The 19,019-nt window shown below is 35.3% G+C and overlaps 1 protein-coding gene across 1 annotated transcript; it reads left to right on the top strand.

Moving 5' to 3' along the window:
- Nucleotides 1-379: 379 nt before the first annotated feature.
- On the top strand, nucleotides 380-13,636 carry LOC107296865 (G protein-activated inward rectifier potassium channel 1-like; the record flags this gene model as incomplete). Its single annotated transcript, XM_015826220.1, has 4 exons — nucleotides 380-1,060; nucleotides 9,480-9,696; nucleotides 12,294-12,394; nucleotides 13,529-13,636. Coding segments are annotated over exons 1-4 (1,107 nt in total), but the record flags the coding sequence as incomplete, so codon positions are not given.
- Nucleotides 13,637-19,019: the final 5,383 nt, after the last annotated feature.

The raw sequence follows: 19,019 nt of genomic DNA, 5'->3' as shown, positions 1-19,019 counted from the left end.
ACCTTTCTGAACTTCCAGGGATGGCCGATTGACGGGCAGGGAAGGTAACGCTGAAATGGGGCTTCTCTACGCGGGCTTGGCTTGGCTCTGAGTGAGAAGGCGCATCCCGGAAGGTTGCCCTCTCGAGCAAAGGCAAGCAGGCTGGTGGCCCCGAAGAACCGGGCGAATTTTGGAAGCTGGGGGGGAGGGAGGGAGGGAGGGAGGGAAGGAGCTCCAAAGTAAGAAGAAAGGAGAGAAGGGGGAAGGGGCGGAAAGAGGGAAGCGTGAACAGAAGGGAAGGGGGAAGGGTTAGAAAGGAAGGGGAAAGGTGCAGCGGAGTGTCCCATTTCTCACCTCTGGCACCCTGCAGATTGGAGACTCTGGCTGCCCTCTTGGTATTATGTCTGCACTTCGACGGAAATTTGGGGACGATTATCAAGTGGTGACCACCTCGTCCAGTGGGTCAGGCTTCCACCAGCAGCAAGGGTCGGCCCACAAGAAAAAGCGCCAGAGGTTTGTGGACAAGAATGGCAGGTGTAACGTGCAGCACGGCAACCTGGGCAGCGAGACGAGCCGCTATCTGTCGGACTTGTTCACCACCTTGGTGGACCTCAAGTGGCGTTGGAACCTTTTCATCTTTATCCTCACTTACACGGTGGCCTGGCTTTTCATGGCCTCCATGTGGTGGGTCATTGCCTACATACGGGGTGACTTGAACAAAGCCCATGATGAGAAATACACCCCGTGTGTTGCCAACGTCTACAATTTCCCCTCTGCCTTCCTCTTCTTTATAGAGACAGAGGCTACTATTGGGTATGGCTACAGATACATTACAGACAAATGCCCCGAGGGCATCATCCTCTTTCTTTTCCAGTCCATCTTGGGCTCCATTGTGGATGCTTTTCTTATAGGCTGTATGTTTATCAAGATGTCTCAACCTAAAAAGCGGGCGGAGACACTGATGTTCAGCGAACATGCTGTCATATCCATGAGGGATGGCAAGCTCACCCTCATGTTCAGGGTGGGCAACCTTCGCAACAGCCACATGGTCTCCGCACAAATCCGCTGCAAACTTCTCAAAGTAAGTTCAAGCTTTCTTGCCTTCGGTTCTAATCATATTGAGTATTCAAAGATGAGTATTCATCTTTGCTTAATTTTTTCCCCCAATTTACAGGTGTATGGTTTCATACCTTTCTTAACAGCATTTCACTTAAAATACATACAATACATGTTTTTCTAGTTCCCACCTCATTTTAAAGGATTTTTTAAAATTAAAAATTAGAAATGTTTTAGAAGATGCAAGTGAATAAGCTAGAATAGTCAGTTGTCAGGAACACTACAAAATTCCATGAATGGGGCAGGGCAAGGACAAGTTTGATTTCCCTTCCAATATTTTTCAAAGAACTCTTAGTATATTTCTTGTGCTTGAGTTTTATATTTTCACAGTATTTGCATTGCTATTTCCTATGAGGGAATGTTTCCTGATGCGCATCTCTCTATGAACCATTTTTCCTTAATCTGTTGCATTGCTTCTCGTCTATTTTCCTTTTTTAAAATCGTGGTTTCCTGCATCTGTGGCTGAGTTCCCTTCTTTTTCATTACAGTAGCAGCTTCTCAAACTGCTAATGAATTGAAGTTAATTTTTCTACGTAGTCCGCAGCTTTTAAATTAAAGCTTTCTCCGTCTTTCTGGTTTCTGGATTATAGTCTGAAGTACAATCATTTTACCAGCACAAGTTGTCTTTTTAAATTCTTGATTCAGCCACTTGTACTTATTTCTTTTTGTCAAATTCTGTTTAACAGTTGTATACATCTCCTTTTGTAAATAAAAGAGAAAAGTCATTGCCTTCAAGAGTGTACAGATTGGTGCTTTTTAAATGAACATGACTTTTTAAGGTTCAGTTATTCCATTGGAAATATTGATCATGAAGTGTGTAGGCAGTATGACTGAAGTAGTTAATTCTTTTAAATTCTGTAGATTACATATATTTCTTAAGATTCAGTATGATGATGTCACCACCTTATATTTCTTTCAAAAGCCAGTAAGTTTTAAGTTTAAACATCATTTTGACTGCTGAGATAAACTTGATTCTTAGTCCAAATATGATCATATCGTATAGCCCCCCGAGTGGCTATTATGTACAGTTTATTTAAGGTGCTGTACAGATCTGTTACTATCACCTGTTGAAACCTGTGTTATAGGTCATAGGTATAACCTTTTAAAACGAAAATGTTTCAGCAAGGCCAGTTCATGTTTCAGTTTTGCTGAAACACAATGCTGCCTTATCTCCAGGTTGTGAGGACAACTCCGTGGGTTGACATGCTCCTCCTTCTTGCTGATACATAGGAGATAACACCAGACTGTGTTTTGCAATTATGCCAGCTTCAAACTGATTTAGACTATATATGGTTAATGTTAACACTGGTGGACATGCTGTTGTGGAAAAAGAGTTTAAACTAACCAAAAACATGAATTTGCACTGCAGTTTTGTCATATAGATTATGTTTTCATATTGTAGTAGGAAAAATACATTGAGGTGAACCTAATGTTTCCTCTTTCTTGTTATTACTGTAGTTTTTATGATTTTTGAAGACTACTGTACCGGAAGATTCTGTTAATAAGCTAAAATACTGTCTTATGCAGAGAAAAACTCCCTTGGAAACCTTAAGAATTCTGATTGAGACTTACTACATTGTTACTATTTTAAATTAGGGCAAATTCTTTGACTTCTTTGAATTCAGTAACTTAAGATTCTATTATATATTCAGATCGGTTGTCTGGTCCTTTTTTCTTGAGTGAGATATTTAGGAGTCTCGTTTTCTGATAATTAACTCTGACTTCTAAATGTGCTTAGTGACTTATGGTGAATAATGATACAACACTGAGGTGGGAGTCATTAATTTACAATGTATGCTGTGTGATAAACACTTGTTTAGTCGAGCTCATACAGTCAGTAATGCATACTTTATATTTTTCTGAATAAAGGTAAATTATTATTTTGAGAAATTAAGGATATTTGTAACTCTCACTTACCTATACCCCAATATATTAAATGAATGATAGCATAAATCACTTCTTGTCACTTACCACAGAATGAGGTACATAAATTATTATACTCTCCTGCCCTTTATCTTGCAATATTTGCTTATAGAATTTTTAGATATTTTATTATAAATTTTATATAAGAAAATCCCACTAATGTGCATAGTAGCCATCACTATTAATTTTATCAGTACTTTTAATTTAAAATGATAATATAAATGATATGTGAAATATCCTTGTTAGTATTCATCTAGTGATTAGATTCTAATCTTTTCAAGGCACCAATATATGCACTGTGCAATGGACTTTATTAGATTGTAACAACTAATTATAAAAACAGATTGCAGTATTTATCACAGCCCTAAGTTTAAATTAATTATTTTGCCCCAGATCAAATTTGCATTGTACATTAATTACCCTACTGGTTTATACATTATAAAGTTCTTCTGTTCTATAACTTTGACATGTCTTTACATGTGATTTATTTGATCGAGTAAATGAGGTGGCAAATGTGATCAGTTATATAGGAGAACGTACCCTACAGAAGTATAAAATGTATATGCATCGTTTAAACAGTATCACATTTAAATTGATCTTTTAAAAAGTCTCTGTGTATTCTCTTATGCTGTTATGTAACCAAGAAAAGATACGGATTTAGTCGCAAAGCATTATGAATGAGTAATGACATAATGTACTGCCTCTATTTTATATAATACAGTTAGAAAATATAAAATATATTCCTTAACATGAAGCAACATGTGCATAAAATGTCTTGCTTGCTATTTGGGAATGCTGAATTTCTTCTATAGTACAACATCTCAATTCAGAAAAATAAATTATGGATGACAATTAGGGTATCAAAGCTAATTTCATAATATGTGGTTGATCTTTGGCAAGAGGTAGAAGAAAATCTAGATGTGAAAAAAATATGGGAAATTTATTTAGGAGGTGGGTGGGGCTTACCCAAAAGAACCAAGGTGTTTGTGATGTGTGTGTACATGCACAATTTTCAGCTGAGTGTGTAACATGGAAAAAAATTCTTTTTACACATAACAGTCAAATAAAACGGAATAAAATATATTCTCAAAGTCTCAAAGTAATTTTCACAAAATATTATATTGATTAAAGAGTCAGAAAATGTTAAAATTTAACAAAATATTAAAAGCAGCCAATGAAATTTGGACATGGGTATCACAGTTTATGAAGTTAGATGTCACAGCAAGGTAGCACCCGGATTTCTTCCATATATTGCGAATTTCTTTAGTTTAAATAAATGGGAAGTCAGCTTTGATACCTGGTTCCATATAGGATTAATAAATAATCATTTTTTTAAAATGCAAGTAGATATAGATTGGTGCTTCGTTTGAAATATTCCTTCCCACCCCAAAAATGGCAAAGGTAAGTTGTTCTATACTATAGAAAGAAGGGGGTAGGAAAGGGTACGTTAGATAATGAAGCAACTTTACAGTTTGTTTTCTGGAGAATGGGTGCTTTTTTTTTTAACTGACCATACCTGTCACGGCAGCTGTCAGGCCCATCAATCATACCTATTTTAGAAGAATGTCCATTATGCTCTTTCAGTACTCTAAAAGTATCTCCGCAGTTATCTTATGGCTGCACATATGATCAGATAGCTCATCCAAACAAGTGGGTGGACTAGGAGAAGTAAATAAATATTAAATAAAGGATTGTAAGATTTTAATTCTGACATCCAGAACACAAAATTATGTACTCCTGGAATAAGGATTATCCAGTGTTTTTCACAGACAAAAAGTTGCTGGAACTATTAGACACAGCCTTGAATTGAAGACTGGATTCAAACATTGCAATACATAAATGTGTTATAATTAAAGAAAAAACTATTCTCATTGTCCTATCTCTCTCCATATATTTGTAGATAAATAAATATACAGAGAGAAGAGATAGGACAATGAGAATAGTTCTTCCTTTAATTATAACACATTTATGTATTCTAAAAATTTGAATCCAGTCTTTCATTCAAAGCTGTGTCTAATAGTTCCAGCAACTTTTTGTCTATAAAAAAAATTGGATAATCCTTACTCCAGGAGCAGATAATTTTGTCTTCTGGATGTCAGAATGCAAATTTACAGCCTGCGCTGATGAGATATAGTTTAAGTTATCCTTCCACAATTGATAAGATAAGATAACCTTTATTGTCATTTTTTTTACTGAGGGCACAAAAGCACACATCAAAAATGAAATTTAGTTGCTCGCTCTCAAAGTGAAACACATACATGACACACACCTAAACATACTATGAACAACATATGTATAGACCCACACCCCTACATATACGTAGCAAATAAATATTAAATACTGTCCATCTTGAATATATAACGGAAGGAGGAAGCATGAGAGTTCACATGGTTAATGCTGTATGGAATGAAACTATGGCTGAATCTAGATGTTCTGCTACGGATACCACGAAGCCTTGTGGTGCCTTCTAGGTTTCAGTTCTCAGGATTATGAGCTATGGTCATGTTGACTAAGGAACTTTGCATATTAGAGTCATACACTTGGAAGGTGCCCAGGTTGAAAAAGTCTACTCAAAAATATTTGCCTTATGGAGAATCGCCCTGTCTGGACCTTATTGACTTAGATATGTATTATGATACGGCAGCTGCCGTTTATTTCTTTGAACCTTTTGTATTTACATATTTTTTAAAAGAGAAAAAACGGTATGGAAAAGTATGGAAAAGACTGAATTAATAAAAAGAAAAGATTTTTCAGAACGAGCTAATATTACAAAATTAAGAGCGCAGGCTGTAAATTTTAACAAAATGTCTTCCTATTTCATGCTTTTTTTCAAATTAAATCTTTCTCTTGGTTAACAGTATCAGTTTACAGATTAGTAAAAGATAGTAATTTCCATGGTGTTATTCTTACGAAATAGTGATATCAGAAGCAATAAAACTAATCAGAATAAAATCAGTAGTGGCAATAAGCATCAGAATGAATAGCAAAATGCACTGTGATGACAAGTTATGATAACAAGTGTTATGTAGCAGATAAATTATTTCACTAGTCTTTTGACAAGCTATCCACGATGATCTTACCTGCCTCAGATGACTGTTGTGGTCCTGAGATGGTTTTTCTGAGTAAGACAAGTTAACGTAATGTATAATGTATGAATACATCATTCAACAATGTTTCAGCCTGAAAAACCTCAGAAATAACTGATAGGTCAAATTAAATTATTTTTCACATATCCTACGTTTTTTTAAATACAGTATTAAAATTGCTGTTTTTATAATGGCAACCCAGAGAACATTTTGTTTAAAAAGAAAGATTAAAAAAATGTAACATTTATGTATATTTTGGAACAACCTTACATCCTATTCCTCTTAACGAGAATGGTACATTTTTGCTCCAACTTCATTCAGTATGTAGGCCACTCTGTGGTACTCATTTCCTATCAAATGCAGATTGAAAACAATGAACGAATAGCAAAATTCTATGAAATCAGTCTGTATTTCTTAAACATCTCATGTTTAAAATACTTATCTAAACTTATGTAATAACAAGACATCTAGAAAAACACGCGTTTCTACCTATAATGAGTATTTCTTATACTGGAATTCTGTTATTATTATTATTATTATTATTATTATTATTATTATTATTATTATTATTATTATTATTATTATTATTATTATTATTATTATTATTTGTGCCTTCAAATTAGTATCGACTGTGACTTTTTTGCCAAAGTTTTTCAGAAGTGCTTTGCCCTTGCCTCCTTCCTAGGGTTGACAGAGTATGACTTGCTCAAGGTCACCCAGCTGGCTTCATGCCTAAGGTGGAACTAGAACTCAGAGTCTCCTGGCTTTTAGCCTGATGCCTTAGTAGCTGCTATGCTAATCTGGCTGTATTTGCTATTAGGCTGTTTAATAAAAGCTATTGAATGACATTTGTGTGGCTTTCCTTCCTAACATGGTATATGGTGCCAAAATTTAAAACTTTGAATTCCAAATTCCAAATAATTTATTACAGCAGAGTTTTTCATCTGCAAAATGCATAGAATAACATTCAGATTACAATCCATTCCTGTCTTAAGCATGCTTCCTATTAGTTTTTACTGATATAACTAGGATCAAAATAAATATATTTAATCTGTCAGTAATACTGATCAATACATAGGCATCTGGACATTTTAAAAGTTATCCCACAATAAATAATATAAATTTGCTCCTCTGCATAGAGTCATATTTTTATTACATTGAATCCAATTAAGAAATATCTATATTTTAGCAGACATTCATACATAATTGTCATTTTGGTAATTATTTTTAATTGATGCAGACTTCAGTACGGTTAGAAATTAATAGGACATTACCCTTTAATAACTTGTCCTATTAATTTCATGTGTTCTCTACTGTAGATATAACTAAAGCTTCAATCCTATACATATATACCTGGACTTACCCTTTTGAATAGATACATAAGTACCACCCATCCATTGCAAATATAATTATATTTATTAAAAGGCAGAAGCCGTCAGTGTAATAGATGGCCCCTTCTCTTTTTCTTGGACCAACTTCCAGATGGTTTTCAGAGGATATTTCATGTGCTGGGAGAGAATATAAGTGAAGATACTATAGAAACTTATTTGCATAATATTGAGACTAGTCCAGTATTTGGATCCAATTTTGCATGCATATCCATTCAGTCTTAATACTTTTTTTTAATTTTTAAAGGCACATAAGATTGCTTTTTTTGTTCCTAATATCAGCCACTAAATCAGGAAAAAAATAAAACTTGTGAATCAGTCTGGAATCAAAGGGGATATAGTTAGCCAAGCAGAATAAAATTTTTCTATTGCTATATTTATGCCATCTATCCTTCTTTGGAATGCTAATGAATAATCATTGTACTGTCACATAAAAGCCTTGTATCTCTGAGTTAGTTTCCTTAGCAGTTGAGGCTTTTAAATTGATCCTATCCCACAGGCTGGTTTAGATAGGAAAAAAAACAGTTTGTAGTCTTGTAGGCTGTTATTTCCAAAAATCTTAGGTTGTTTTCCTGAGATCAAATAATTCCTCTTGTTTTGACTGAGCTTCATCTGTTAGGCTACATGTGCAATCATTGTGTCATGGTAAGCTTTCACATTTTCACAGCTTGCTTTATGTGAGTTGAGAGGTAGAGCTTAGTATTATTACTCAGTGGATAAGATCTAGTTGTCAAGATTCCCAGACCAGGGCATAGCTCTAAGTCACATTACTTTACACGGCTTAACTAGGCTGCTAGCTTAACCTACCAGGGGTGTCAAACTTCTGGCCCGCAGGCCGGATGCATCATACCGAAGCCACGCCCACCCCATTGCCGGCAATGCAAAAAGAGTCGCGATATGTCACGACACATCACATGATGTGGTGAGTTTGACACTTGTGACCTAGACAGAAATCTCCAAAACACCTGACTTTGTTATTGCAAACTAGGATTAAACCGTGCAATCACTAGATTGTCCTCTGTAAGTGTGTACAGGCAGTTCTTGCTTTTGTCCATGACATTTTAAACCCATTGCTTTTCCATGCTACTGAAGGGAATCTTTGCCCTTCAACAGCATAGAATCTTTTTATGAGAACAGCCTATCTTAATAAACAGCATTTTAAAATAAGTTTCTTCTGTTTTATTATGAGTACCATTATTATTGTTACAAGACACTTTCTTGTTGGGAATATGTGAAGAGTGAGTCTGTGTAGTAAAAGGGGCAACATTCTTGTATTTAAGCTAATTTTAACAGGAAACAAAAATGCTAATGATAGTTTAAGCCTCTAGATTCTGGCTCTAGAAAGCAAATCACAGGTTTAAGCCAATATACTGCTTAATGGTTATTTGTATTTACTATTTAAAGGCTATGTAGCTGCTTCAGTTAGTTAAGAAATTAATGTATGGATCAAAATCCTGGTCAGTGCTCACAATAAGTTTACATGCAGTAGTAATAGTTGTGTGACAGTGAGATGGAAGGGATACAAATTTAATAAATAAATAAAATAATACATGTAGATACACTTGACTATAATATATTGCAATACATTAGTTCATTGACACAGCTGTTCAGGATCTGAAGATAACTTGACCCAAATGGAAATTTAATAAGGTAAAGAGTAAAATAATTATTTTTTGTGTGTGTTTCCTTTTGGAAGACAATTGAACTTTCATAAATGTTATTGAGACCTCCAGAAATGAATATCATTTGCACAAAGTGCTGGTATTCATGTAAAAAGAAATTACCTTCTAATAGTAGGAAGATACTGAGAGAACTTGAAAGCTTTTGCCTTCCTCCTTTTTTCTGTAAAATAACTTTGTGCCTAATCTGGATGATTCATGGTGAAAAATACTGTATGGCTATCACCTATTGTCGTATTGTCTTGAAAATAACTATACTAGTTTATTACTTCTCTTTCTTTCTTTTTCTCTCTTCATGTTTGCTATAGTCTCGGCAAACTCCTGAAGGTGAATTTCTGCCCCTCGATCAACTTGAACTGGATGTAGGTTTTAGCACAGGGGCCGATCAACTTTTTCTTGTGTCACCACTTACAATCTGCCATGTGATCGATTCAAAAAGCCCCTTCTATGACCTTTCTCAGCGAAGCATGCAAACTGAACAGTTTGAGATTGTTGTCATCCTAGAGGGCATTGTGGAAACAACTGGTAAGTACAGTGATTTCAGAGATAATGAAACATGCGTTTGTATTTTGTTTCTGCCACCACCCCCCCCCAAAAAAAGTAATGTTAATTAATAAAAATCTATGAAAGTCACTTATGGATGCAGTAAATACAGTCAGTAGTAATACTGAACATTTGGAAAATGTTTAAGAGAATCTGTGTCTGAAACGTTTAAGAAATAATGGGTGTTGCTGTTGAAACATTGTTTGAATTGTTATAGGTTGTATTTCTCCCAAATATCTTGAATTGCTGTTGTACCTTATACTCTTTTTGATACTAACATACTTTAAGAAATGACAGATACATTTAAGTTGACTCACATTATACGCAGGTGAGATTTGCATATCTGCCAAAATCCTACAGACATTATGAAACTAGGTGTGTGGAATTTCTTGTTTGAGAGTTCTTTCTTGAACAATAATAGCTTACCAATGAAGCTGAGGAGGAAAGCATGCAGTTCTATAATATATATTTCACTAAACTGAAGAAAAACCATTTCATTAAAAAAATACCTGGTTGGAAATGAATTCAGCTGATATTTGTAGTGAGATCATTCTTCTGAAATGTTTGCCTTTGTCTTGTCTCCCTTCTCCCCTGGTCCCCAAAAAGGCACACAAAGAGGATTGGTGTATATTTTGTTTGTAGTTAACTTTGGTGAAGTTAATAGGCACAAAACCTCTGAATTATATGCAAGCATTAACTAGTATCTTCCCTGTTTCAACAATGCATAGAACAAAAGTGTGTCCTAGTCAATGTTTTAGATGTTCTCAATATTTATTAAAATGGTCATACATGGGAACGTCTACAACTTGATAAATATTTTGCTCTGCCTTAAGAACGCCTATTTATTTTCTAATTCCTGATAATCCCTCTCAGCACTCTCAGGTTCTGCCATACACTTGCCCTATTTTGTCTTGCTTTGTTATGTTTATGTTGGCAGAATAAACAGAATATCTTCACTTTGACAGTACCTCTATCTCCCCCCCCATGTGTGAGAATATCAGCATTGTGAGAACATTAGAACTGTTTAGTGTGGTTGATTTGTTTTACTTACTCATCTATCTATATCTTCTTTCTATATATATAAATAAAAATGTAAATGTTTGTTTGTTCAAAATCTTAAATCTCCGAATGTTCTTCACCGATTGCTTTGAAATTTTGACACAACGTTGCATTCGAATACGCGCGTGTTTCTATATACCTATATTATATAGATGTCACACCTGTGACAGGTAAAAACATGGTTTTTTTGAAAAACAGCGCTATCTGTTGGACGTAAAAACAACACACGCTTTTACCAGACTGAGCCACAGCAACGCGTGGCTGGGTACAGCTAGTTTAGAATATTTACGTGGCTGCTCATCTTAAGTGAATAACTTTAGCTAGTTAACAATAGTACAAAAACTAGCATATTAATGCCAAAGCAGAACACCTCCTTATGTGTACACTGAGCACTCCTCCCCAATAAAGGTGTAAACATTTTTAGGTTCCCCAAGACATTAACTTCATAGGCATTTGAACAGGTCAGTTAGGAATTAATCTTTGTGGTACTTTAGGAACACTACTAGGAATTAATCTTTGTGGTACTTTAGGAACACTACTAATTACAAACAGTTTAGACTCATTAAGTTGCATAACAGTTACTCAGAGGGGTAACATTTATCCACTTTTATTTCTACAAATCTAGCACCCTTTATGTGTTGCCTCCATGCAGTGAATTGCTTACCTTTTCTTCTCACAATCAGACTTTACTAGCAGTTATATGTCTACATCCCCCACATTCTTACTCTGAGATTTTCTTGTCACTAACCATCTTCTGAAAGATGACCCCATTATAGTGACCATCTCAGACAGGTTATTGGCTGTTGCAGGCTTCTAAATCATCCTGGAAAGTTTTATAGTTTGATCCACTGGTGATTACATCAATATGAAAGGACATAATAAACTGAATTCTATTATAACTCTGTCATCAGGAGAGACTAGAACAGCTATAGATTTGATCACTGTTGAGCATCCTCCGCTTCAGATTGGCCTCATGAAATAATTACGGGAATTGAAGTACGAAGCCATTTAAATAGCTGAAGTACATATAGAGAAAAAGTGGACTTTAATTCTTTGAGACATAACATAGACCTCATCTGAAAGCTTTCGTGAATCACATACCAAAGAAGCATTTCTTTCTACGTGTATTGCATTCACATATTTCCCCCAGTGGAGCTGTTGAAAATGAAGATCTGAACCAGTTCAGATCTCTCTTCTCCTGAATCAAAATTGAGAACTTCAGTGGTCAGCTGTGATATTTGTAATGAATATTTTGTCAGTAAAATATCTTGCATCCAAGTTGACTTGGATGCCATGACTGAATTATAGTGATGTTTTAGGATTAATATATGATTCTCAAACAAATAGAAATTCTGCTTAGATAGTGCTATTTACCACCTATCTGTCAGCCCCACCAAGTAAATCTGAGCAAGAACCAATACCACAAGAAGGGCAGGACTATTTTTTATTGAGAGTGACTACAATAACAGAATCTTGCAGGTCTGATTGTCTATTGCCTTCTTCCCTTTTGCTTATTTTAGGCCTAAGCTGTGTTCTTATCATTGCTTTGGTAACAGATCTGGCCTATCTTCATCAAGGTCATCTTATTCTCTACTCTGATTTCTGCCCAACATGGTTCTTAGTATCAAGCCAAAGATTGCCAGTTATTTCCTTAGTGGTGTCATAAATGCCTCTCTGATATTATTTGATAACAGGTAATACCGCAAGGAGAATTAGCTGTGATGGGAGCCAATATTTGCTATGAAAGAAAAAAGTAAAGCCAAGAATCACATCTGTCTAATGCTTTGTCAGACAAAACATTAAAGGATCTGTTGGGAACAAAAGCCTTAATCTGTTCTGAGAAAGATCTGTTGGGCTTGTTGGGAATGCTTCAGGATTTGTCCTAGGAATATAGCATATGATTTCAAGAAGCATTCTGTTTGCATTGCAGAGCTCAGAAATCCACTCTAAATTACAGTGTATATTGAAGTTATTTCAGTTCAATTGTCTAAATAGGCATGTCATGAGACACAGCATATGTGAGACACAAGCAGTCATACATTGACCTGTGTATGTGCAACATAGCTTTTTCTTGCCTTTTCTACAGCAAATATGGAAATTGTGGCACACTTAAAATATTGTTGACTTCTAACTCAGAAATTATTGCTAAGCTTTTATTTCATTGTTTGTACGTATTATTTTTATTCTTCGGTTGTGAGCCACTCACAGTTTGATTTAAGATGGTTGGACATGTAAATAAGCACCATTTCTGAAGAATATAAAATGGGATAGGAAGATAATTGCTTTTTTAATCAAGTGCAAGCATTTTTAAATCATGAAATAAGCACGTGCGAGGTGTTTCTGAACGAAACAAAATGTATATTTTGTCTTATTCTGAGCCTGAAACAAAATTTAGCTGATTCAATGTCATTTGAAAGTTCCAACTATTTTGAGCATTGGATTGGATTTTGGTTTCGTAGCTTGTGCTTAGTTGCATCCCCCCTCCCTTTTCAAACTGTTTCCACCATAGTCGGCACAGCAGCAGAGACCAATTATGATTATGCTGTTATTAGTTTAATTTGGATGGCGTAGTATGGGAGTGGAATGTATAGAGGAAAGAAGAGGTTAAGACAAAAGAAGGTTATTTGTTACTGCATGCCTACTAGCTTGCCTAGTATGCTACTGCTGTTTTTTTAAATTTATTATGGGAAAGTTAATAGCTCGTGTAGTTCGATGAGTGCATTGCATGTGGATTGTGTTTTGTTTAATTTTGCAGACAGATATGCAAATATGTGTATGCTCTACTGTTGATGAAGTTGTGAAAATCTTAGCTCAAAGTTTGCTGTGCAAGTGCATTTTAGAAGTGCTTCTGGCTTATAGAGTGGTATTTTAGGATGCCTTTCAAAATGTAAAAAAATATGTCTTGGTTTGGGTTGCTTTGTTGGTCTTTGAGATGTTGTATACAATCCATGCAAATTTTGACTGCTATTTTAAAGTTATCTGTGATTAAGAATCCCCCAAGTCCTTCCCCATTTTTCCAGCATTTCAGCAAAGAACATCACAATATCTTTTGCTGTGCTTGTATCTTGAACCTGGGGTGAAAAAGAACTATGCCAAATCAATTGCTTAATTTTGCTAAGTAAGCAGGATGTCAGTGCCTTCAGAAAAATTGGCCCAGGACTATTTTATTAAAAAAAATCAGAACTAAGAAAACCTCTTGTATAAATCTTTATTTAAAATTCAGAAACAGTGAATCCATTATTATGACAAGGGCTAGAAAGATTTATTGAGTATTGGAAAATTAAACATTATAAGTGCAATATGGACTAAATAATCTACTCTTGATCAAGAACACCCAAATATGACAGTAGATGGGTCTCTGGAATTATCGTGTATGCAATACCTTTCAGAGATTTCAGTCTACATTGAGATTTATTCTCTGAGAATGATTTAGAGTACGGGTGTTAAACTCGTGATGTCACGTGACGTGTCGTGACATATTATGACTTTTTCCCCATTACTGGCAACGGGGTGGGCACAGTTTTGGCATGACGCATCCAGCCTGCAGGGCGGCAGTTTGACACCCCTGACATACAATTAATTATGTTTGTTGACATCACATTGTTAGTTAGCAAGGTGTGCTGACATTTGCCATTCAGTTAGCGCTGACAAAGGTCTTTAATAAGATGGCGTTCCTAGGCAGGACCATTTTACCTTTTCCAGATGATCAGTTAGACAAGGACATTTTAAACTTAAAAAATTAAAAAAAAACATTTTAGACAGTAACACAATACTGATCTGTGACAGTAATAAAAATTACTAACTAGACAGTAACAGCATTCCCCAAAGTATAAGAAAGAGAAATACGCTACTAAAGTTTAATAAAGAACCAAAGTCCATGCACAGGAAGGAGAAAAGTAGTATACATGACTAAACCGTCTCACCTTTTTGCATGGCGTCACTATACCTCAAGTAGGAGATGTGCTAACTGAAAGGCATGTTAAGGACAGCAGCTGTTCTTGTCTAAATTGAAAAGATGTCCCTTTGTTCTCTTTATTAAGAAGTGGAGAGATTTAGATGACAAATTCTAAATAGGTCCCCCCCCCCAATAAGTAAAAGCAGGGTTGCATTCCTATTGTTTTCTGTGAGCCTTTATTTTTAATCTTTTCGGAAATGTTTTAAAAATTAAAACTCATGGGAATTAGCACTCATTGTGTAACGTCATGTATTCATGTGATTCTGGGGGTGCAATAATAAGGGTGCAGTAGCTATTTCCACAGTTGCTGGAACTGTGCAATCATTTTAAATTTTTCTGCAATTGAACATTCAAAATATTTTCAGTTCTGTTCCTGCAGAATATTTTGAGTGGAGTTGCTTTATTCCAAGCTTAAAACAAAACATGTTTTCCATTTTTTTTAAAAAAAAATCCTACCTTTATTATTTTTATAAATAACTCAAAGCAGCAGACCTACACAATATTCCTTCCTCCTCTTATTTTGTCCACAATAGCAACCCTTTGAGGTGAGCTGGACTGAAAGAAAGCGACTGTCTCAAAGTCACCTAAGCAACTTTCATACGTGATTAGAACTCATAGTCCCTTGGTTTCTAGGCTAGCGCCTTCATCACTACACTACACTTTTTTATACACCTTTCTAATGATTAAGTAAGTAAGTAAGTTATTATTATTTATATATCTGGAAAAGAAAAGTGAAACAGCTTTTTGACAAGGTTTAGCCCAGCTCCATATCCATATAAACCTAATGCCTCTGTTTTATTCTCAGTGTCTTTTTTGAGTATTCCAAAATGGAATTCAATGCATCAGTTATGATTAACTAATATAGTATAACAAAAAGCTGTTTCAAGTGGCCTCATAGTAGAGTTATTTTGAGTAGAACATATTATGAGTTTCTGTTCTGTTCATAAACTATTGCAGTGAGTTAACTTTGCATACAATGGATCAATAGGTAATGAATAAAAATGCCTCATCTCTTTCATTTGTGAAGAACTTCCCAAAGTATTTCTTCATACATATTGGCTGTTCTTATAATGGGATCGGTTCTTATTATAGTCTTTATCTAAACTATTTCCTATAGCTAATATGTCAAAGTCAATAGAACAGATATAGTGTTTAACATTTAACAGGCAACAAAATTTCATTTTTAATGTGTGCTCATAGTAAAAAATGACAATAAAGGTTATCTTACCTTACCTTACTTTACCTTATCTCTTATCTTAAAAAAGTCTATCATCATTAAATGGATATCCTCTACCTGGCTACATGTCCTGAGATAGAGTCTTTAGAGCAGGGGTGTCAAACTGCCGGCCTGCGGGCCGGATGTGTCATCCGGAAGCCACGCCTACCCTATTGCTGGCAATGGCAAAATAGTCCCGATAGGTCTCACGACATCACGTGATGTCGTGAGTTTGACATGTCTGCTTTAGAGCATGGGTATCCAATCTTTTGGCTTTCCTGGGCCTCATTAAGTAAAGAGGAATTTTCTTTGGCTTCATATAAACTATATAATATAGTTAATATATATAAATATTGCTAAAAACCACATAATAATGTTAAAAGGGGCTGTATTACTAGCTCTCCAGGGAGACATGCAACCTGCGGGCTATGGATTGGACACACTTGCCATAGAACAAATTTTGCACAATAGGCTTCTCACTAAAATGTATGAGCAAGATTCTCACATCTTTCCTTTCCTCCTTCTAGAGACTGAGGCACTGAATTGCATTTAAAATCAGAAGTCAAGTCTTTTTTTTAAAAAAAAATTCACATCCACATCCACACTACATAAACTATAGAAGCTTGTTTATTTCATTCACAGAAAAGGACCTTCTGTGTGGCCTCAAGACTATGGAAGGCTCTCCCAGATATTGTGCTTGTTCTTCATTTTTCCGTATTTTAAAAGTGGTAAAGGCATGACTCTTTCACCATGCTTTTAGTTATTGGTTGAGATTTAATTTTACTTATTTTAATTGCATTTTTAAACCTGTATTTCAGTTTTAAATGTTGTAAACCACCTTGAGAGTTTATATAAGTAAAAGCTATAGAACTAATGATAAAAAACAAAAAAGTGAAATGTATTGTGCCCAGCAAATAAATGAACCAATAATATGCCCTTTTAAAAAACATTTTGCTTAACTTTGTGCATTTTTGTAGGATTGATATATTAGCAATGAATACAATTCTTATCCACAAGAAGTATCTAAAAACATTAAAATAGGACATTTGCATTCTGAGTTTGTTTAAGAAAAGCTGTTAATAGATTTCTTCTAATGAAAATATCTTGATTGTCCCACAATGGTTTCGTGTAGAGGTTTCAGGTTTATTTTATTTCATTTTGGAGTTTTTTACTACATAGACAGAAGTATGTAGGTTATCCATTCAGTGCTGCTATTTTCATAAAATTTCAGTATTATTCTGATGCAGAGTGATGACATTCCTAAATATTTTTTTCAAAATATTACTATCTTAGTTTTGAAATAATGATAAATGAAAATTAATGTATAAAGCTTTAATCTAGGAATAGTAGAATCCCCAAATATAGTTATAGCCTGAAATGATCAGCGGCTCTCATGTGGCATTGTTAGAGGAGGTCATCTCTTTATTTATGAAATTAATGTCAATGTAAAATTGCAGCACTATTGTGTAAAAACACTGATGAACTATTGCTTATGAGAATTTAAGGAACCTCAAAAAGAAATCTACAAGAAACACATTTGTGGAATGTTTCTTAAAGTATTATTATTGTTAAGCAATAACATTTATTTTTCCCCCCAAAATAAGTCCAGTTATCCTTCCTGACAAAGAATATGGCATCAAGAATAGGGCGTTTTAATGAGCTAGTCTCAATGAAAAAAAAACAACCAATCGGTTTATTGCAGATAATTTTCTCTTGGATAAGCCTTATATCTTGCATATCACAGGCTTTATGTTTGGTTGGGAAAAAATCTATATCCAGTTATGGAAAAGTCAAGGAGCAAAAACAGAATTGGCATATTTTCTATACACCATACTAAATAGGAAAAGCTTAAAGACAAATACCTTAACCCTCCCTTATCTCATAAAATGGCAGTTTTTAATATTTCCCTTGCTTTCCAGATTGTTGAAAAACTGATATTGGCTGTACTAAGCAAAAGCTGACATGATGTGTATTTGGTAGATAATTCCTTGCCTTGAAATGTGTTCAGTTCTATTCAGTGTGCCTACTCTGCCTACTCATGGGCAACCACAGAACAGAGGCCATCTGGAAGTACTGAAAATATACACACTATCCTTATAGGGAATGCCACAATGGTCTCTGCTGCCACAATTTATTATTTGGCATATGCTCTTTTAGAGATATCATGCACAATCATTTTGATTAAATACAAGTTGTCTTTCTAAGTGGAATGCTTATTCAGGCAGGAGATGGATGGATACCACATACACTAATACAGTGTTTCTCAACCTTGACAATTTTAAGGCATGTGGACTTCAACTCCCAGAATTCCACAGCCAGCAATGCTGGCTGTGGAATTCTGGGAGTTGAAGTCCACATGCCTTAAAATTGTCAAGGTTGAGAAACACTGCACTAATATGTCTATAGAGATTCTCAGTCATCCAGGTCATGGTTGTCCCAAAGGTGCTTTTTCACAAAGCAACTGAACTTTTTTTTTTTTTTGAAGTCCAGTTGCCTTGTGAAAAAGCACCTTTGGGACACATACACTAATGCTAAATATACATACGTACTGTTTTCAAGCATAGTAGCAACCTTCCTTCCTTCCTTCCTGCCTTCCTTCCTTCCTGCCTTCCTTCCTTCCTTCCTTCTTCACCTGAAAGGGCCGCTAACAATCAGGTCCTTCTATCCCTTTCCAATCCCCAGCCCAACCCGACCCAGGCATATCAACGCACCTTGGAGGGATTTACAGACTTTAATTAAAAATAATGGCTATTAAGATAAAAATCAAATTAAACAACACAATCATATAAAACATTCAATCTTATGCTGAGTAATGTTGTTCATGCTAAAAATGTCCCAAAGGCTGTCCTTTTCATTGGCTCCTCACCAATCCTGTTTCTCATAAACATGTCTTCGGTAGGCCCAGGGAGAGGCCTATGGAGTCCACCTCTTGTGGCTGCTAGGATACAGTCTCTAGGCCGAGATATCGTGGTTGCTCTTTCTTGGGGTGGCCATCTCTCTCTCTTTTCAAAGGAATCCAGGCTCTTTTCCTCATAACTATATTGTTCTTCTTGCTCCCTCTCTGTTCTTTCTTCC

This window comes from Protobothrops mucrosquamatus, unplaced genomic scaffold (genome assembly GCF_001527695.2).
Source record: "Protobothrops mucrosquamatus isolate PMUCROS unplaced genomic scaffold, P.Mucros_1.0 scaffold3010, whole genome shotgun sequence".
Lineage (NCBI taxonomy): Eukaryota > Metazoa > Chordata > Lepidosauria > Squamata > Viperidae > Protobothrops > Protobothrops mucrosquamatus.
This window is presented reverse-complemented; position numbering and strand designations above follow the sequence as displayed.